This window comes from Ascaphus truei, assembly GCF_040206685.1.
Source record: "Ascaphus truei isolate aAscTru1 chromosome 23 unlocalized genomic scaffold, aAscTru1.hap1 SUPER_23_unloc_1, whole genome shotgun sequence".
Classification (NCBI taxonomy): Eukaryota; Metazoa; Chordata; class Amphibia; order Anura; family Ascaphidae; genus Ascaphus; species Ascaphus truei.
In genome coordinates this window covers 513,861-537,500 of record NW_027453862.1, presented here as the reverse complement: position 1 = coordinate 537,500, position 23,640 = coordinate 513,861, and the positions used below count along the sequence as shown (strand labels likewise).

At 45.0% G+C, this 23,640-nt stretch overlaps 1 protein-coding gene across 1 annotated transcript in view; it reads right to left on the bottom strand.

Moving 5' to 3' along the window:
• Positions 1-10,935: 10,935 nt before the first annotated feature.
• Positions 10,936-23,640, bottom strand: part of LOC142474757 (B-cell antigen receptor complex-associated protein beta chain-like) — a 43,606-nt gene continuing 30,901 nt past the window's right edge. The window contains exons 3-6 of the mRNA XM_075580983.1: positions 20,043-20,360; positions 19,103-19,221; positions 13,948-13,989; positions 10,936-11,533 (exon numbers count right to left, since the gene is read on the bottom strand). Of these exons, the coding sequence (XP_075437098.1) occupies positions 11,435-11,533; positions 13,948-13,989; positions 19,103-19,221; positions 20,043-20,360 (578 nt within the window). The 3' untranslated portion in view covers positions 10,936-11,434. The remainder of the gene's footprint in view (positions 11,534-13,947; positions 13,990-19,102; positions 19,222-20,042; positions 20,361-23,640) is intronic.

The following is a 23,640-nucleotide window of genomic DNA, read 5'->3' as shown; positions in this document are numbered from 1 at the left end:
AGAGGCGCTTGTAACCTGCAAGGGGAATCACGGTGTGAAATGTATCCGCCGGAGTCCTATGTTAGCTCCGTGCAGTGTAGAATGTAGGGGAGTAAGTGAGTTACCAATCCCGCAACCTGTACGGAGATCCAACCGCTCCTAAAAAAATGCCGCTCAATCTGGCCCGCCTGTTCCTCAACCGGCGTGTTCCCGATTTCGCTGATTCGGGGATGAATTGAATCAAGTGGCCGTCGGCTGGCACATCCTCGGGGAGCTGTGAATAATTGCGAGGGACTTGAATGGTATGCTTTGTGAAGCGCTGAGTACATTTTTGGCGCTATATAAATAAAGACATATAATACAATACGATGGTACGCTGCAAACTTCCGGCACCGAGGTTTAGCGGAAGAAATACACCGCCGCTCTGACTGTCCGCGAGTGTATTCGCTTGGGACCCCGTAGATCTTTAGTGATATGACTCGCATAAATGCAGGCTGCATCGTAGGAAGTAGGAAGCACTACCGCCCGGACGCCTGCACCCTGAGAAAAAGGTATGAGAGGCTGCCAGTAGAGAGACAACGTCATTACATTACTCTGGGCAGCTGTGTTTTAGAGCTCCCTGTGTTGTGTTTGTAGCGCGAGGTATAGGGGCTGCTATTTGAGGGCTTAAGAACTTTGTCACCGGAACACCGTGCGCACTTAGGATTGACAAACACGCTCCACCCTTTCCTCCAGCTCCCCCAGTGATGTTGGATAAATTGTGATCCGATTTTATGTAAGTTTATTTTTCATGCATATTATAAATATTAATTCTTTTTCATTTCATACGAACAGTGTGTTTCTTTTTCTCTTTTGCGCCCTGCTATACTGTATGTGTATATTTGGTTGGTTGCTTGAACCCGCTGATCACGGGAGAGTGAGGAGCTGCAGAGAGATACCACTCACGCTTTGGGACATTTAGAGAATTTGTGGAACTGCGCGCACTCAAGCTTTTTCTGTTACCCTGAGAAAAAGGTATGAGAGTCTAAACACCCGTACCAAACCTACTCCATCTCACTTAGTTGTAACCCTCCTTAGTGAGAGCTGGACAAGGAGGGGTTATATATATATATATATATATATATACACACACAAAAAGATAGAATCCGCAGCACACTCAAAATGAAAAGTTGTTTAATCCACGATATACATCAGGCAGTCACAGAAACTCTGGCAGAGCGACGTACGTTTCTGACCACAAGGTCTTTTCTCAAGCTCTGTTTTGTCAATGAAAAGAAAGTGGAATATATATGTAGCCCTGGTAAGAAATTGGGCTACTATATATGTTTTTCCTCCTTCTGGTATAAGCCCTGGTAAGGGCAGGCTGCCAGAAGTTATCATGGGTTTCCCCCACTTCAAGCACTGCTCTGAGTGGTGGAGGTAGGTCACCTGACCATGTGTCTAAGGCAAGAGACACAAGGGAGGGGCCTGCTGAAGTCATAAAGGGCAGGGCACTGCCTATTTAGTGTGAGTCAGAGTTCAGTCTAGCTAGTGTGCGCAGTTGCAGAGGACTCTGTGACTGATTAGTTAGTAGTGTACAGTTGGAGAAGGAGAAGCCAGCAGCCTATGAGTAGAGCTGATGGAAGTATAGTTGGGGAGGTGGACCAATTCCTCTCACCCTGCCTAGGGAGTGAGGGAAGAGCTAGCCCCGCCCTGGGTGCCCTTGGCCTGGGGTGGTGGCAGGGAAAGAGACCATCCTGAGGGAGAGCGGTCTGGAGGAACTGACAACCTGTACTTGCCTGAACGTACTGCTGCTGTTGTTGCTACTACTGCTGCTGGTGATTAAAGACCGGCTGCTTGTAAGAAAGAGCTAACGTGTGAGACTGGAATCTCTCTTCCCTGTGTGGGAATTCTCTGGAAGGTTCCACCCCGCATGCCAGGGGCTTGCCAAAGATGGAGGCGCTGCACCACTAGATGAAACGAAGGCATTCACCCCAGAAACCTGATCCTGTCATCCCCCATGCCATCGCGGGAGACTCAGGCCCTCATGTTGCCAGCAGGTATGCACCACACACAGACACGTAGCCAGGCCCTAGTACACCTTAGGGTGTCCAAACTGCGACCGAGCGGGGGTCTATGGGCTACATATAGGAAGAACAACCATAGAGAACAAGATTGCAAACACCCAGCAGCTGTGTATATACTGATGCTTAACTATACAGGCAATCAGAGCCTGTGTATACATCATCCATTAGCATATGCTACCCTTAATTACGAAACAACACTCAGCTGAAAGTAAGGAGTGGACAAACCATCTCCAAGCTTGGCTCAATCTATGTCATTAAACTCTCCAACTGCATATCCAAGAATATTGACTAACAAAGTGAACAGCAGTACCACAACCAAAGAGAAAAATAAAAAATAATCATAACACATCATGAGTGACTAATAAATACATAAAAGAGGGAGTCGTTACTAATAAATTTTATATTTTTGTATACTTGAGTGCTTTTGGTGGGATTCTCTTTGTAATATATATATATATATATAGTGCATAATAAATGAGTTCTTCAGTATTAGGTGATACCTTTTTTATTGGACTAACAATTTATGTCATAGGACAAGCTTTCGAGAGTTCTCCTCTCTTCTTCAGGTCAGCAATACTGATTTACACAGGAATCAATGCTAATCTGCACTATCGCAACTGGACTAACACGGCTACTTTCTGCTATATATATATATATATATATATATATATACAGTGGTCGACAAATCACCAAAAAATCTACTCGCCACCTAGTACCACAACGTGTGCTGCTTGGGCCAATAGGAGCTCGCCACGATGTTAAATCCACTCGCCCGGGGCGTGCAAATGTATAGGTTTGTCAAACACAATATATATAATGACATGCAAATGAACATACAGTAATATTTACAGTTGCTTTATGCTTTACTGTGGAGGGTTTTTGTCACTTTCTTTACCCACCATAACCTTAATAATAGTGGTGATTACCTAGTCTAGTCTCAAACCACCTTAGCCAGCACAACCAACCTCACACTGATGATACCCATCAAGGTTGAAACATGTCTGTGAGTGGGTTTACTGGCTTTGCATCTCATCCCAGCCTCTGTCTAAAAGCTGTGTTTAAAACAGCATGCATTGGCTTGAGGATTTGCTTGTGTAATACGAGCTTGAGACAAAAGGTGGCACTGTGTGCTCATTTGCATGTCATTTCCCAGAATCCCTTGCTGCAGTGGAAGCGCTGTATGCTGGCCGATAATGGGGAAAGATAGGGTTGCAGACCTGTCTAAGACATGCAAATGAGCATACAGTAATATTTACAGTTGCTTTATGCTTTGCTGTGGAGGGTTTTTGTCACTTTTTTCACCCACCATAACCTTAATAATTGTGGTATGCATATATATATATATATATATATATATATATTTAATAAATTATTTAATAATGTAGATGCAATATTGGTTGTTCACATGTGTACATAATTTGTTCTACTAACAATTTAGATTGCCAACACACTGTTTTTTGCCTATCAACTAATTAAGCTAATTGGACTCGGGGGGTATATAATATGAGACACCACACACCCAGAGTCCATCCCCTGAAGAAGTCAGTTAATCTGATGAAACGCGTAGGGAAGGTGTGCAGTGGACTTTCCAACGCTTGCTATTGAACTGCTGAGAATCTGTACCGGTCCGGTATCTTGGACGATTCCCGTGACGTCATCCGCTGGTCCGCGGCATCTACCGTCCCCGGTGGGAACTAAAGATCAACTGGTGGTGTATACCGGGTGAGAGACCATCGTGGAGCGCCTGATACGTCAGTTCCTGCAGGCAGTGAACAACGGAGGCAGCATTCTGTTCCAGTGGAGTCACGGAGGGACTACAGCAGCAAAGCAGCGTTTCCTGGTCCTAGGAGCATGAGTATTACTCATACAATGCTTTTAAATGTTTTATGTTTGTGAGTTCATTTTTATTGAGATTTTGGGAATTAAATATATCGATTTTTGCACAGTAATGCACTAGGATTTGGCGCTTTTTTTCTTATATCTTTCTATGCAGGTGGAGAGGGAAGTCGTTGTGCCCTTTTAAAGAAGCTGCCTGTTGGTCCTAATAGTGCTACTGTCACTCCCCAATCATTGGACTTATTTGTTGGACTCTAGAGGACTATTTGCATTGTGCAGATTAAGGAAAGTTCACAGCACCACACATTTTTTTGTTTAAATTGTATTTTTTAGTTGCTTTTATTAGACATCTATTATGCACTATTGGTATATTAATTAATCTCATTATTTAAGGATATATTGTATTATTTATCATATCAATTCATTAATATTGTGTTTATATATTTATAATCTACCAGCAGTCTATTTATAGATATCCTATATTTCTGGCTATTCATACACGAGCGCAGACCTTCATTGTATATATTGTGTATATATATATATATATATATATATATATATATATATATATATATATATATATATACAGCTAAACCCCGTTATAACGCGCCTCGTTATACCGCGATTCGGTTATAACGCGGTTTTCCCGTGGCTCCCGTGGCACACTGCACACACTCACTGCACACACACTGCTCATTGCTCACACTGACACACTGCACACACACTGCACACTGCACACACACTGCACACTGCACACACACTGCTCATTGCTCACACTGCACACACTGCACACACACTGCACACACACTGCACACACACTGCACACACACTGCACACACACTGCACACACACTGCACACACACTCGCACACTCACACACACTCACACACACTTACTCACACACACTCACGCACACTTACGCACACTTACGCACACTCACACACACTTACAGACACTCACACACTTACACACACTTAGACACTCACACACACTCACACACACTTACACACACTCACACACACTTACAGACACTCACACACACTCACACACACTTACAGACACTCACACACACTTACGCACACTCACACACACTCACACACACTTACAGACACTCACACACACTCACACACACACACACACTTACACACACTTAGACACTCACAGACACTCACAGACACTCACACACACTCACACACACTCACACACACTCACATACACTCACACACACAGACACTTACAGACACTCACAGACACTCACGCACACTTACGCACACTCACACACACCCACGCACACTCACAGACACTCACACACACTTACACACACTTAGACACTTACACACACTCACAGACACTTACACACACTCACACCCACATACACACACCCACTTTCTCTCCCATATATACATACACACACACACTCTCACTCTACACAGACGGGGGGTGGGGTCGGAGCAGAGGAAAGGCCGCGACCAGCACCACCACCCGCTCCCCCCCCCCTCCTCCCGCGCAGGTAGCGGGAGCACCGGGGACAGCGGTGGGGAGAAGAAACCCCCCGCTACCACCTCCATGCAGGCAGCGGGATCTGAGGTAAGCGGCGACCTGAGGGACATCCCCGCTCCCATCTCCTGCCCCGCGGCCTGTCACGCGGTGACAGGGGGAAGCGGGGACAGGAGGGACATCCCCGCTCCCATCTCCTGCCCCGCGGCCTGTCCCACGGTGACAGGGGGAAGCGGGGACAGGAGGGACATCCCCGCTCCCATCTCCTGCCCCGCGGCCTGTCCCGCGGTGACAGGGGGAAGCGGGGACAGGAGGGACATCCCCGCTCCCATCTCCTGCCCCGCGGGCTGTCCCGCGGTGACAGGGGGAAGCGGGGAGCGGAGGGACATCACCGCTCCCATCTCCTGCCCCGCGGGAAGCGGGGAGCAGAGGGACATGCCCGCTCCCATCTCCTGTCCCGCGGGATGAATATGCGCTAAAGTGCGGCGGCCATTTTTTTTTCCGCGACCCCGTTAGTAACGCGGTGGTCTCGGGGTGGACCCCGAGACCCGCGTTATAACGGGGTTTAGCTGTATATATACAGTGGTCGACAAATCACCAAAAAAATCTACTCGCCGAACAAAAAAATCTACTTGCCACCTAGTACCAAACGTGTGCTGCTTAGGCCTATAGGAGCTCGCCACGATGTTAAATCCACTCGCCCGGGGCGTGCAAATGTATAGGTTTGTCGAACACTGTATATATATATATATATATATGTATATATATCAGGATACGTCTTTAGCACATTGTCAATACTTGTACACAGGATTACCACAATTACATATGGCGCATACAGTATAGAGAAAATAGTGCAGATGGATCAATCTCACAAAGGGTGAATCGTGTTTTTGCGGATGTTTTATTAATACCGCACCCCGCGGATTGGATCCTACAAATCTCTCAACGGGTTGTATCCAATGGCGGACTTAGATGAATCCGCGTGGGAAAAAAAACGACCAAATTCGTCCGTGGATTTTACGGCACAAAATTGATTTTGGCTGGGAAAATGCGAGAAAACCCGGGAAACGGATTTGGCCGGATTCGCCTATCTCTAGGCACCACCGCTTTAGGTACAGATACAGGACTTGTAGAGCTCTCGGAGCGGCAAATCCCCAGGCGCCGTGCAAACTGTCCCAGCCATCACCAAACACCCAGCGCCCCGGCTGCTATAGCCAACGTGGGACATTCCGCTCGTCTCATAACCGGGACCAGCGCCGTTTGGTAAGTATGGATATCTTTATTTGCATGGGTGAACTGAATGGCAGGCCCACCAAGGAAGGAAGGGAACAGCAGACGTGTAAATATAAGCCTTTATTCTATCAAACAATCGCATACAAATATACAGAGAATCCAACAACACCAAAGTGGGAGATTAACATCAAAAACTAACATCAAATACAGACTTTTTTTGTTCGTTTCTTCCTTTCTAACACGGCCGGCGCGGACTGTACATATTAAGCATTATTTGGTATTGTGATTATCGCTGTTTGAATGCTGAACTGAAATGCCGCAAGCAATGAGATTAATACTGGTTACAAATATGTCAGTAATTCAACAGTTGGCAGTTTTTGTTTAGAAATATATACATGTTTTTTTAGTAAACATATTTAATATCATTTGTACATCATGTAGTAATAAAGAGACAATCCAGGCGGCACTTTAAAAACATATATATTGTTGTTTTAATCTATTCCGCCTTTGATCACCTTTGTTGAAAACTAATTACCTGAGCTGCCGGTCGATTAGTTGTCCCGTGATCGATCGGCAAAGACACTGCTTCCCTGGGTTCACAAAATGGCCGCCATTCCTTCAGTCAGTGTATCTCAGCAACTACAATGCATTATTTCATTACTAAAGTAACATTGTCTATTGTTACACATTGCAGCTCAGACTGCGGGGAGCATTGGCAACAAATGATCACAAACAGGAAAGTGTGACAAAGATCTTGCACTGCTGGGGAGGTGGGTTAAAGCCTGCTATAGAAATCAAAGGATGCTCAGTGTATATTAAAACTCATTAAAAAAAGGCATTAAGAGTTAAAAAAAATTAAAAAATGTTGCATTATCTAATACTACACAATTGATTTATTTATAAGACACACAAGTAGGATATTGCATAGATTGCTCCATTAAGTACAAAGCCATTAAACCTCTTGAATCACTGATCGAAACAGCCGGGTTAAACTGCGGCGGAATGCGTTGGGTGACAGAGTGACCGCATTTCATTGTCTCTTCAAACGTTCCCTTCCTGATGAGGGAAATTCAGATGAAGATACTGATTAGTTTTTAGGGGGTCATTATCCATGATCCGAATCGGTCGTTTTTCGACCCATAAATCACTGTTAACTGCAATGGGGCTTTTCATCGGAACAGTCACACCCGACTATAGTACAAGACCCTTAAGCTCAGATGCACTACGCCCTGTAAGGCGACTTAGCGTAACCTTCAACCTAAATTAATGTTCAGTTAATAGTAACACTTACCCATTAAAGGGAATAACGTAACATTCACCCAGTCGCGTTAAATTTCAACAGCCGTTAGTGCTAATGATATGTGAAAGAGGTGTTATCCCCGACATCTCATATCCACTAAAGTCCGTTCCGGTTAACGCAGAGAATGTAGCCTTACTGTATGTAGCTCTTGCACCCATGGCACCATACACCTCAACTAGCATAACATTGCGTTAGCTTCCAACAACGGGCCGATACGTGTCTTTCCTAAAGCGATTGTTACTCCAAACCCAGTCCCTGAAATCCGGCTTTGCCTCTCCCTCCAGCAGGGCCCTATTTCAGGGTCTGGACGGGAGTAACGCCACCTTTCGGTAAGACACACTTATCGGCACGTTATTGGAAACTAAAGCAGTGTTGTGCTAACTGCTGTATGCCACTGTGGTATGCAGTTTGCCACGGCCCCCCCGTGGTTTTTGGGCATGCCACGGGGGCATGACCAACACAATTCAGGGGGGGGGGCTGTATCTAACATGAATCACAAAAGTGTACGAACTCACACAGACCTAATCTCGTAGCTCTGACGTGCGAGAAACCGCTTCAAAAAAGTCCTCTCCGATGGGATCGGCATGCTTTGCTATTCTGTGAGTCCGTCTCCCATGTCCAATCCGTGTCTAAATGGCGCTTTTAGAAGCGTTTTCACTCCGGGTCCGTACAATTTGTCCAACAAGCCTCCAGCTGCTCTTCTCGTAGCTCCGTTATGCAATCCGCTTCTGAAAACTTGCGTCTCTTTTCATGCCACCTCATGGGGCGGCGTGATTGGTAACGTGAGCTCCATCCAGAGTCTGAAATATGGGTTTGGTTGAGAGAGCGAAACGCGTCTGTCAGACTGGGGATGGAGTTGGCACCACCTCAGGTCATTCTGCTTCCAAAGCACGTATACACTGGATGGATTGGCTGTTAAACCGCACGGTTTGTTAAAGGCGGTTTAGAAGAAGCGATTTGCAATACAGAATAGGGGCCTTCTCCCGTTCCATTCCGCTACTTCTGAACACACCAAACCACGCGGTGTGATACTGACAACTTCGACGCTACAAGAATAGGCCCCACAGGGTTTAGTAATGTAGGAAAATATCAATTTATTACATTAAAGGATCAACGTTTCGGTCCAACCTGGGCCCTTTGTCCATGACATTAACCCTACAATAATGGCTGCAGTTCTAATTAGCTTCGGGGATCAGCGTTAACCTCAGGGGAGAGTTCAGGTAACGGCTTGACATTGCAAAACATACAGAACCCCTATATGCTCATATTGAACCCCCAAAATAAGCACAACATATATATATATGTATGAGTGTCAAAGAGGAGTGCTACTGAGCATGGCAATATATATTTAAAACCATGGACAGAACATGAAACACAGGCAGAGCTCAGTGCTACATCCAAAGACACTAATACACGGGATGGACTCTGGGTGTCCCCTGAAGAAGTCTGTAAATCAGATGAAACGCGTAGGGAAGGTGTGCAGTGGACTTTGCAACGCTTGCCATTGAACTGCTGAGTTTCTGTACCGGTCCGGTAATTAGTACGGTTCCCGTGACGTCATCCACTGGTCCGCGACTTCAACCGTCCCCGGTGGGAACTAAAGATCAACTGTTTGGTGTATACCGGGGGAGAAACCATCGTGGAGTGCCTGATGCGTCAGTTCCTGCAGGCAGTGAACAACGGAGGCAGCAATCTGTTCCAGTGGAGTCACGGAGAGACTACAGCAGCAAAGCAGCGTTTCCTGGTCCTAGGAGCATGAGTATTACTCATACAATGCTTTTAATTATTTTATGTTTGTGAGTTCATTTTTATTGAGATTTTTGGGGATTAAATTTATCATTTTGCACAGTAATGCACTAGGATTTGGCGCTTTTTTTCTTATATTTTTCTATGCAGGTGGAGAGGGAGGTCGTTGTGCCCTTTTAAGAAGCTGCCTGTTGGTCCTAATAGTGCTACTGTCACTCCCCAACTATTGGACTTATTTGTTGGACTCTAGAGGACTATCTGCATTGAGCAGATTAAGGCAAAGTTCACAGCACCACACAAAATTATTTTTTTGTATAATTGCATGTTTTTAGCTCTTTTTTTTTTTTTTATCATTGGACATTCACAGTGCATTTTTGGTATATTAATTCATTTCACTATTTAGGATATATTGCATTGGTATATCATTATATTAATTCATTAATATCATGCTGATGTATTTACGATTTATTACCGGTTTAATTCATTATATATATCCTATACTTCTGGCTTTCCACACACGAGCGCAGACCCTTATTGATTATATTATATATATATATATATATTATACAGTGGTTGACAAATCACCAAAAAATCTACTCGCCACACAAAAAAATCTACTCGCCACCTAGTACCAAACGTGTGCTGCTTGGGCCAATATTTACTCGCCCGGGGGTTAAATCCACTCGCCCGGGGCGAGCAAATGTATAGGTTTGTCGAACACTGTATATATATATATATATATATATAGGCACTGTACCGTGTATTTGTGTTAATGGATGTAGCACTGAGCTCTGTCTGTGTTTCATGTTCTGTCTCTGGTTTTAAACGGCTTGACATTGCCCTGATGTAACCCAGCTTGGTGGGCCTTCGAGTTCACGCAATGTCTTCCAGTTATAGTGCTTCTGCCCAGTAGCAGAAGCGGGACTACTCTTTGGCCACCTGGTCATATGAAGTAGGTTGCCTGTCAGGTTGCCTACCTTTGTTTTTATTTGTCCGGTGTAGGGTTTCGGCCGGATGATGTGAATGTGTAACATTATGGGAACTGATTGAAGGGACCTATGACAGGGCTCTTCAACTCGATTCCCCAAAGGGGGTCAGATCAGCAAACATTTAGGAGTAGGAGGTCCACAAGCTTATTACAATGTAATTTTAGATCCATTTAGAGACTTAAAAAAATACTATATTTCAACATTTTGCAAGCATTTATAACATCTGTACCATGTGTGTGTATATATATATATATATATATATATATATATATATATATATATATATATATATATATATATATATTCAGCTTGAACAACACGTAGCTGCCTAAGTATGACATTAGCATGGGTATGGCTACTAAGGACCACATGAAGGTCCTATGTAGGGCGCCGGTGGTGGAGCCCCAACATATGATAATGAGATTCCAGTCAATTCAGAATCGATTAGCGCTTAGCTTATAAACTAAATAGCTGATTTGATCTGTACTCTGCCCACGGTGATGACACACCGAGAAGGGAAAGACATGACCTGCAAGAATTGAGTTATGTTGGTGACCTTGACATTTTCTGCTGCATGATGCGCATTTCCCTGTGAGGATTTAGCCATTGCCTTGGGGACCTGATAGTCTTATGTTGGGTGATCCATCTTTCAAGTTAAGGCGTTAACTTCTTGACTTCATAGTCTTAGGTTCACGGTTGCGGTTGTGTCACTGGCTTCATGACTTTGTAGCCTTGTGTTGTATGTAGCAGGTTGTCACTGGGACGATGAAGCTATTGCCTCTTCCTGCCTTACTCCTGACACGGATGTTCTCCAGCCATCCACTTGGTGGTGGCCACTCGCACGGTGAGAATATCTTCGTAGGTTGCGGTCTGGTCAATCGCTAAACCCTGCATACAAAATGTGGTGTTTTAGATCAAGCTCCAACCAACACAGATTTACCAAATAACGGAATCACAACAGATCTGAAAATATTGTACGTAATGCTTCGGCTGTAGAGTATCATATAACTGACGGAGACATTGCCCCTTAAATTAATTCAACGTGAATCTTGGTAAGTCAATTTATCACCATGGGCAGGGGGTGCTCAACTCTTGTCCTCAAAGGCCACCTAGAGGTCAGGTTTTAAGGCTATGCCTGCTTCAGCACAGGTGGCTCAATCACTGATTGACCAGAGAAATCATTAAGACCTGACATGTTGGTAGCCCTTGAGGGCAAGCGTTAAGCACCGCTGACCTAGAGTGTAGTTCCATAACCTCCTAAGCAGCCATTCAAGCCTTTTTTGGCTTAAAACCCCATCTCAAATGAATAGGACTTTTTTTGCCAAGACCCCAAATATCTGGTTTGTCAGACTGTAATCTTCTCAGGATATGAATTCCTTGGAAATGTGTGTTCAGCCTTGTACAGAACTCGCTGAAACTTACATAGTTACATAGTAGATGAGGTTGAAAAAAGACGTACGTCCATCAAGTTCAACCTATGCTAAATTTAGACAACACATGCGTTATCCTATATCTATACTTACTTATTGATCCAGAGGAAGGCAAACAAAAAACCCCAGTGTCATATCATCCAATGATATCTCATAAGGGGAAAAATACATTCCTTCCTGACTCCAAGAATTGGCAATCAGATTACTCCCTGGGTCAACAATCTTCCCATGTTTACTTATTTGGTATATCCCTGTATACCTTTCCCTTCTAAAAATATGTCAAAACTTTTTTTGAACAAATCTATTGTATCTGCCATCACAGTCTCCATGGGTAATGAATTCCACATTGTAACTGCCCTTACTGTAAAGAACCCTTTCCTTTGTTGCTGGTGAAATTCCCTTTCCTCCAACCTTAAGGGATGGCCCCGAGTCCTTTGTACTGCCCGTGGAATGAACAGTTCTTTTGAAAGCTCCTTGTACTGTCCCCGAATATATTTGTATATAGTTATCATATCCCCTCTTAGATGCTTCTTTTCTAATGAAAATAAATCTAATTTAGCTAGCCTCTCCTCATAAGATAGATTGTCCATCCCCTTTATTAATTTGGTGGCTCTTCTCTGCGCTCTCTCTAGTTCCAGAATGTCTTTTCTTAGGATTGGTGCCCAAAATTGTACTCCATACTCAATATGTGGTCTTACTAATGCTTTGTAAAGGGGCATAATTATGTCTACTTCCCTTCCATCCATTGCCCGTTTATTGCAAGATAAGATCTTGTTTGCGTTTGCAGCTACTGCATGACATTGGGCACTATTGCTAAGCCTGCGGTCTACAAGCACTCCTAAATACTTCTCCATCAAGGATTCCCCCAATTTATCCCCACTTAATGTGTAAGTCGCCAGTTTATTCTTGCATCCCAAATGCATAACCTTACATTTATCTGTATTAAACCTCATCTGCCATTTACCTGCCCACGTTTCCAGTCTCTCCAAGTCCTTCTGGAGAGAAATTACATCCTGCTGTGATTCTACTACCTTACACAATTTAGTATCATCAGCAAAGATGGAGACTTTACTCTCAATTCCAACCTCAGGTCATTAATAAACAAGTTAAAAAGCAGGGGTCCCAGTACCAATCCCTGAGGTACTCCACTCACGACTTTAGCCAACCTGAAAAAGTTCAATTTATGACAACCCTCTGTTGTCTGTCCTTCAACCAGTTTTCAATCCAGGTGCATATATTATTACTAAGTCCAATTTGCTTTATTTTGTACACCAACCTCTTGTGTGAAACCGTATCAAAAGCCTTTGCAAAATCTAAGTAGACCACATCAACTTCATTACCCTGGTCTAAATTCCTACTTACCTCCTCAAAGAAACAAATAAGGTTAGTTTGGCCTGATCTATCCTTCATAAATCCATGCTGACTATAACTAATGATTTTATTTTCCATTAGGTATTCCTGAATATTATCCCGTATTAAAACTTCAAGCAGTTCCACCACTATTGAAGTCAGGCTTACAGGTCTGTAATTACCCGGTTGTGATCTAGCTTTGTTTTTAAATATAGGCACCACATCTGCTTTACGCCAATCTTGTGGTACTGAGCCTGTGGAAATGGAGTCCTTGAATATTAAATATAATGGTTTGGCTATTACTGAGCTTACCTCCTTGAGAACTCTTGGATGTATGCCATCGGGGCCAGGTGCCTTATTTACTTTAATTGTTTCAAGCTGCTTATGAACTTCTTCCTCAGTTAACCAGTTGCTCATTAATATGGAGGTTGTCTAACTTCATTAGAACATTTGATGCATACAGAAATACTGAACCCAAATTAGCCCGGGAATTGGTTACAGTACGGGAGAAAGCGGTCTTACCTCGTACGTGTGATCTTCAATTGTCATACTGCGCTTCTTTTTCTAAAGAAGGAACAGACACGTACGTCTTATGAATACTTTCATACTTCTGTTCACTGGAAAATAACCTTCAAGTGCATTTTATTTAGGAAGGCAAAGCTAGTATCTCTAAACACCTTCGGTCTCCAGAAATCTGTACTTCATAAATGAAATGAAAGACATATGAGATCCACCCCTGTGTACACGTAATATCCCCTGCTCTGTATACACGTAATATCCCTGCTCTGTATACACGTAATATCCCCGCTCTGTATACACGTAATATCCCTGCTCTGTATACACGTAATACCCCCGCTCTGTGTACACGTAATACCCCCGCTCTGTGTACACGTAATATCCCCGCTCTGTATACACGTAATATCCCCCGCTCTGCATATACGTAATATCCCCGCTCTGTATACACGTTATACCCCCGCTCTGTGTACACGTAATATCCCCGCTCTGTATACACGTAATATCCCCCGCTCTGCATATACGTAATATCCCGCTCTGTATACACGTTATACCCCCGCTCTGTGTACACGTAATATCCCCCGCTCTGTATACACGTAATATCCCAGCTCTGTATACACGTAATATCCCGCTCTGCATATACGTAATATCCCCGCTCTGTATACACGTAATATCCCCCGCTCTGTATACACTTAATATCCCCGCTCTGTATACACGTAATATCCCCGCTCTGTATACACGTAATATCCCCTCTCTGTATACACGTAATATCCCTGCTCTGCATATACGTAATATCCCCGCTCTGTATACACGTAATATCCCCGTTCTGTATACACGTAATATCCCCGCTCTGTATACACGTAATATCCCCGCTCTGTATACACGTAATATCCCCGCTCTGTATACACGTAATATCCCCGCTCTGTATACACGTAATATCCCCGCTCTGTATACACGTAATATCCCCGCTCTGTATACACGTAATATCCCCGCTCTGTATACACGTAATATCCCCGCTCTGTATACACGTAATATCCCCCGCTCTGTATACACGTAATATCCCCCGCTCTGTATACACGTAATATCCCCGCTCTGTATACACGTAATATCCCCGCTCTGTATACACATAATATCCCCGCTCTGTATACACGTAATATCCCCCGCTCTGTATACACGTAATATCCCCGCTTTGTATACACGTAATATCCCCGCTCTGTATACACGTAATATCCCCGCTCTGTATACACGTAATATCCCCGCTCTGTATACACGTAATATCCCCGCTCTGTATACACGTAATATCCCCGCTCTGTATACACGTAATATCCCCCGCTCTGTATACACGTAATATCCCCCGCTCTGTATAAACGTAATATCCCCGCTCTGTATACACGTAATATCCCCTGCTCTGTTTACACGTAATATTCCTGCTCTGTTTACACGTAATATCCCCCGCCCTGTATACACGTAATATCCCTGCTCTGTTTACACGTAATATCCCCCGCTCTGTTTACACGTAATATCCCCGCTCTGTATACACGTAATATTCCCGCTCTGTATACACGTAATATCTCCGCTCTGTATTCACTTAATATCCCCCGCTCTGTATACACGTAATATCCCCGCTCTGTATACATGTAATATCCCCGCTCTGTATACACGTAATATCCCCCGCTCTGTATACACGTAATATCCCCGCTCTGTATACACGTAATATCCCCGCTCTGTATACACGTAATATCCCCGCTCTGTATACACGTAATAGCCCCGCTCTGTATACACGTAATATCCCCGCTCTGTATACACGTAATATCCCCGCTCTGTATACCCGTAATATCCCCGCTCTGTATACACGTAATATCCCCGCTCTGTATACACGTAATATCCCCGCCCTGTATACACGTAATATCCCCGCTCTGTATACACGTAATATCCCCGCTCTGTATACACGTAATAGCCCCGCTCTGTATACACGTAATATCCCCGCTCTGTATACACGTAATATCCCCGCTCTGTATACACGTAATATCCCCGCTCTGTATACACGTAATATCCCCGCTCTGTATACACGTAATATCCCCGCTCTGTATACACGTAATATCCCGCTCTGTATACACGTAATATCCCCGCTCTGTATACACGTAATATCCCCGCTCTGTATACACGTAATATCCCCGCTCTGTATACACGTAATATCCCCGCTCTGTATACACGTAATATCCCCGCTCTGTATACACGTAATATCCCCGCTCTGTATACACGTAATATCCCCGCTCTGTATACACGTAATATCCCCTGCTCTGTATACACGTTATATCCCCGCTCTGTATACACGTAATATCCCCGCTCTGTATACACGTAATATCCCCGCTCTGTATACACGTAATATCCCCGCTCTGTATACACGTAATATCCCCGCTCTGTATATACGTAATATCCCCGCTCTGTATACACGTAATATCCCCGCTCTGTATACACGTAATATCCCCGCTCTGTATACACGTAATATCCCCGCTCTGTATACACGTAATATCCCCGCTCTGTATACACGTAATATCCCCGCTCTGTATACACGTAATATCCCCGCTCTGTATAAACGTAATATCCCCGCTCTGTATACACGTAATATCCCCCGCTCTGTATACACGTAATATCCCCGTTCTGTATACACGTAATATCCCCGCTCTGTATACACGTTATATCCCCGCTCTGTATACACGTTATATCCCCCGCTCTGTATACACGTAATATCCCCCCTCTGTATACACGTAATATCCCCGGTCTGTATACACGTAATATTACCGCTCTGTATACACGTAATATCCCCCACTCTGTATACAGTACACGTAATATCCCCGCTCTGTATACACGTAATATCCCCGCTCTGTATACACGTAATATCCCCGCTCTGTATACACGTAATACCCCCGCTGTGTATACACGTAAGGTCCCCGCTCTGTATACAGTACACGTCATATCCCCGCTCTGTATACACGTAATATCCCAGCTCTGTATATACGTAATATCCCCGCTCTGTATACACGTAATATCCCCGCTCTGTATACACGTAATATCCCCGCTCTGTATACACGTAATATCCCCCGCTCTGTATAAACGTAATATCCCCGCTCTGTATACACGTAATATCCCCGCTCTGTATACACGTAATATCCCCGCTCTGTATACACGTAATATCCCCGCTCTGTATACACGTAATATCCCCGCTCTGTATACACGTAATAACCCCCTTCTGTATACACGTAATATCCCCGCTCTGTATACACGTAATATCCCCGCTCTGTATACACGTAATATCCCCGCTCTGTATACATGTAATATCCCTGCTCTGTATACACGTAATATCCCCGCTCTGTATACACGTAATATCCCCGCTCTGTATACACGTAATATCCCCGCTTTGTATACACGTAATATCCCCGCTCTGTATACACGTAATATCCCCGCTCTGTATACATGTAATATCCCCCGCTCTGTATACATGTAATATCCCCCGCTCTGTATACACGTAATATCGCCCGCTCTGTATACACGTAATATCCCCGCTCTGTATACACGTAATATCCCCGCTCTGTATACACGTAATATCCCCGCTCTGTATACACGTAATATCCCCGCTCTGTATACACGTAATATCCCCGCTCTGTATACACGTAATATCTCCGCTTTGTATACACGTAATATCCCCGCTCTGTATACACGTAATATCCCCGCTCTGTATACACGTAATATCCCCCACTCTGTATACACGTAATATCCCCGCTCTGTATACACGTAATATCCCCGCTCTGTATACACGTAATATCCCCGCTCTGTATACACGTAATATCCCCGCTCTGTGTACATGTAATATCCCTGCTCTTTGTATACGTAATATCACCGCTCTGTATACACGTAATATCCCCGTTCTGTATACATGTAATATCCCCGTTCTGTATACATGTAATATCCCCCGCTCTGTATACACGTAATATCCCCTCTCTGTATACATGTAATATACCCCGCTCTGTATACATGTAATATCCCCGCTCTGTATACACGTAATATCCCCTGCTCTGTATACACATTATATCCCCGCTCTGTATACACATTATATCCCCGCTCTGTATACACGTAATATCCCCGCTCTGTATACACGTAATATCCCCCGCTCTGTATACACGTAATATCCCCGTTCTGTATACACGTAATATCCCCGCTCTGTATACACGTTATATCCCCCGCTCTGTATACACGTAATATCCCCCCTCTGTATACACGTAATATCCCCCCTCTGTATACACGTAATATCCCCGGTCTGTATACACGTAATATTACCGCTCTGTATACACGTAATATCCCCCACTCTGTATACAGTACACGTAATATCCCCGCTCTGTATACACGTAATATCCCCGCTCTGTATACACGTAATATCCCCGCTCTGTATACACGTAATACCCCCGCTGTGTATACACGTAAGGTCCCCGCTCTGTATACTGTACAGTACACGTCATATCCCCGCTCTGTATACACGTAATATCCCAGCTCTGTATATACGTAATATCCCCGCTCTGTATACACGTAATATCCCCGCTCTGTATACACGTAATATCCCCCGCTCTGTATAAACGTAATATCCCCGCTCTGTATACACGTAATATCCCCGCTCTGTATACACGTAATATCCCCGCTCTGTATACACGTAATATCCCCGCTCTGTATACACGTAATATCCCCGCTCTGTATACACGTAATAACCCCCTTCTGTATACACGTAATATCCCCGCTCTGTATACACGTAATATCCCCGCTCTGTATACACGTAATATCCCCGCTCTGTATACACGTAATATCCCCGCTCTGTATACACGTAATATCCCCGCTCTGTATACACGTAATATCCCCGCTCTGTATACACGTAATATCCCCGCTCTGTATACACGTAATATCCCCGCTTTGTATACACGTAATATCCCCGCTCTGTATACACGTAATATCCCCGCTCTGTATACACGTAATATCCCCGCTCTGTACACGTAATATCCCCCGCTCTGTATACATGTAATATCCCCCGCTCTGTATACATGTAATATCCCCCGCTCTGTATACATGTAATATCGCCCGCTCTGTATACACGTAATATCCCCGCTCTGTATACACATACCATTTCCCTCAGCAGCATTGCTGGGACTATTATGAAGAGGGCAATGAGAATAGTCTGGACCATTAATATTGCGTCTTTCATGGTGTTTTTGGACCTGGCGCTGTTCGCGGTCCCACAACCTGTTAAATGACAAGAGGGTGAGATATTAGGGATCTGAAAGGCATTACTGTATCGGAGCATCCAGCGCATAGGAGCCTCTCTATTAAACTGTGATAAGAATTACGCCACGCCCTATGTATTAATCTGTCTTTCGCGTCCAGTCTGCTTCTCTTGACGCAGTTTTACTCTCAGTTCGCGATTGCATGTCGCTCAGAAAATCACAGAGAGAACTCGTGTCCCGACTTTCCGTGGGATAAAAGATTCCCGGGACACGTGCGAATAAACAAATGTACATCATGTGTTTTTATAAGGATATTTTCCATCGTACAACTCACCCCGCAGACTAAACAGTGCAAACCCGTCTGAGACATGTGAGTGTGCACACAAGGGATATTTGTATTTGCTGTACGCTATACGTGGGGGGTTGTTGTCACTTTTTTTTTTTACCCACCATAACTTGCCAGTGTAAACAGCCTCACCCTGTTGAGACCAAACAGGTTGAAACGGCTTTCTGCGAGTAGTTTTACTGGCTCTGCACTTCTTTAACCCAGGCTGTGCTGAAAATCTGTGTAATGCGGCAGGCAGAAGGCGATAGGGCACCATGTTAAAAGGGATAAGAAGCAAAAGGTGACACTGTGCTCATGTTCATGTAATTTCCCAGAATCCCTGGCGGCAGTGGAAGCATGGTATGCTAAGGGATAATGGGGAAGAGCAGGGTTGCAGACCTGTCTGAGACACGTGAATGGGCTCACACGTAGGATGTTTAGTTTGCTGTAGGTTTTCATCAACCGACCCTGGAAAGCAATTGCATTTTTCTTCCACATCCCACAGTTTTACTCACCCAACACCATGATCTCCGTTCCACAACGGGGGTTGTGTTCCCCCGAAGCGGTGTGAAACTTGCAGTAGTAGAGCCCATTGTGCGCGCGATCGATTTTCTGAAGCGTCAGGGTGGTGCTGGTGTTAGAAACGTAGATTTCCCCGAGGACGCCTGTGCCGGACTTCACAATGGGACGAATCACGGCGCCCGCTTCGTCGCCGATGTACCAGCTCACGTTGCGAATGCCGGAGCAGAAAACGCCGCAGGCGCAGTACAAGTGCACGGTCCGACCCTTCCTCGCCGCCAGGAAGCGCGGGTGCTGACACGTGAAGATCTCTCCTAAGAGCAAACATCGGGGTTACTTGGGTTCCAAATCCCTAATATCAGTTTGTCACCTTGTAGCTTGTCTTGCATCACAATAATTGATGATTCTAAGCAATATATACAAAGTGATATAGTTAGTGAATAAGTTAGTTAGTTGACTAGTTAATTACAATAGTTAGTCACATAGTTACATGTTAGATAGTTACATAGTTAGTTAGATGTTACATAGTTACATAGTTACATGTTAGATAGTTACATAGTTAGATGTTACATAGTTACATAGTTAGTTACATAGTTTGTTAGATAGTTACATAGTTATATAGTTAGTTACATAAATCTTTGTTTTCTTTATTGATACCTTTGGAATATATTTAATTTTTTTGCTGTATTACCTTCTGTAATATTGTCACTTTGATATTTGACTTAGGCTTAGCAGTTGGTCACATATAGTAGTGGTTATATAGTTAGTTACCTTGTCACATAGTTAGTTACATAGTAACATAGTACAGTTCAAAAAAGACGTATGTCCAAAAAGTTCAACCTATGTTACATTTAGTCAACTGAGACACTCATCCTATACTTGTATTTAAATTGATCCAGAAGAAGGCTAAAAAAAAAAAAAAAAAGCTTTAGCCAATTCTGAGGTTTATGCTATAATCACTAAATCGGCTCAACTGGCTGTTTCAGGACGAATTTCCACCATGACGCCCATCGGGAAATTCGACCGAAAACATTCAGATTGGCCGCTGGCAGATATAGAATAAACTCCAATGTCTCATTAGGGGGGAAATAAATTCCTTCCTGCTGGGATATCCTGAAAACCGGACCTGTTGTGGGGGCTTAAGGACTGGAGTTGACCACTCCTGGTGTATAGACAATATATTTGAATGCATGCTACAGTATTTAAACAAGTGTTAGACACAGCGGGAATAAGAACGGCTGGGACAGTGTTAGACACAGCGGGAATAAGAACGGCTGGGACAGTGTTAGACGCAGCGGGAATAAGAACGGCTGGGACAGTGTGAGACACAGCGGGAATAAGAACGTCTGGGACAGTGTTAGACGCAGCGGGAATAAGAACGGCTGGGACAGTGTTAGACGCAGCGGGAATAAGAACGGCTGGGACAGTGTGAGACACAGCGGGAATAAGAACGGCTGGGACAGTGTTAGACACAGCGGGAATAAGAACGGCTGGGACAGTGTTAGACGCAGCGGGAATAAGAACGGCTGGGACAGTGTTAGACACAGCGGGAATAAGAACGTCTGGGACAGTGTTAGACGCAGCGGGAATAAGAACGGCTGGGACAGTGTTAGACGCAGCGGGAATAAGAACGGCTGGGACAGTGTTAGACACAGCGGGAATAAGAACGGCTGGGACAGTGTTAGACACAGCGGGAATAAGAACGGCTGGGACAGTGTTAGACACAGCGGGAATAAGAACGGCTGGGACAGTGTTAGACACAGCGGGAATAAGAACGGCTGGGACAGTGTTAGACACAGCGGGAATAAGAACGGCTGGGACAGTGTTAGACACAGCGGGAATAAGAACGGCTGGGACAGTGTTAGGCACAGCGGGAATAAGAACGGCTGGGACAGTGTTAGACACAGCGGGAATAAGAACGGCTGGGACAGTGTTAGGCACAGCGGGAATAAGAACGGCTGGGACAGTGTTAGACACAGCGGGAATAAGAACGGCTGGGACAGTGTTAGACACAGCGGGAATAAGAACGGCTGGGACAGTGTTAGACACAGCGGGAATAAGAACGGCTGGGACAGTGTGAGACACAGCGGGAATAAGAACGGCTGGGACAGTGTTAGACACAGCGGGAATAAGAACGGCTGGGACAGTGTTAGACACAGCGGGAATAAGAACGGCTGGGACAGTGTTAGACACAGCGGGAATAAGAACGGCTGGGACAGTGTGAGACACAGCGGGAATAAGAACGGCTGGGACAGTGTTAGACACAGCGGGAATAAGAACGGCTGGGACAGTGTTAGACACAGCGGGAATAAGAACGGCTGGGACAGTGTTAGACACAGCGGGAATAAGAACGGCTGGGACAGTGTTAGACACAGCGGGAATAAGAACGGCTGGGACAGTGTTAGACACAGCGGGAATAAGAACGGCTGGGACAGTGTTAGACACAGCGGGAATAAGAACGGCTGGGACAGTGTTAGACACAGCGGGAATAAGAACGGCTGGGACAGTGTTAGACGCAGCGGGAATAAGAACGGCTGGGACAGTGTTAGACGCAGCGGGAATAAGAACGGCTGGGACAGTGTTAGACACAGCGGGAATAAGAACGGCTGGGACAGTGTTAGACACAGCGGGAATAAGAACGGCTGGGACAGTGTTAGACACAGCGGGAATAAGAACGGCTGGGACAGTGTTAGACACAGCGGGAATAAGAACGGCTGGGACAGTGTTAGACACAGCGGGAATAAGAACGGCTGGGACAGTGTTAGACACAGCGGGAATAAGAACGGCTGGGACAGTGTTAGACACAGCGGGAATAAGAACGGCTGGGACAGTGTTAGACGCAGCGGGAATAAGAACGGCTGGGACAGTGTTAGACACAGCGGGAATAAGAACGGCTGGGACAGTGTTAGACGCAGCGGGAATAAGAACGGCTGGGACAGTGTTAGACACAGCGGGAATAAGAACGGCTGGGACAGTGTTAGACACAGCGGGAATAAGAACGGCTGGGACAGTGTTAGACACAGCGGGAATAAGAACGGCTGGGACAGTGTTAGACACAGCGGGAATAAGAACGGCTGGGACAGTGTTAGACACAGCGGGAATAAGAACGGCTGGGACAGTGTTAGACACAGCGGGAATAAGAACGGCTGGGACAGTGTTAGACACAGCGGGAATAAGAACGGCTGGGACAGTGTTAGACACAGCGGGAATAAGAACGGCTGGGACAGTGTTAGACACAGCGGGAATAAGAACGGCTGGGACAGTGTGAGACACAGCGGGAATAAGAACGGCTGGGACAGTGTGAGACACAGCGGGAATAAGAACGGCTGGGACAGTGTTAGACGCAGCGGGAATAAGAACGGCTGGGACAGTGTTAGACACAGCGGGAATAAGAACGGCTGGGACAGTGTTAGACACAGCGGGAATAAGAACGGCTGGGACAGTGTTAGACACAGCGGGAATAAGAACGGCTGGGACAGTGTGAGACACAGCGGGAATAAGAACGGCTGGGACAGTGTGAGACACAGCGAGAATAAGAACTGCTGGGACAGTGTTAGACACAGCGGGAATAAGAACGGCTGGGACAGTGTTAGA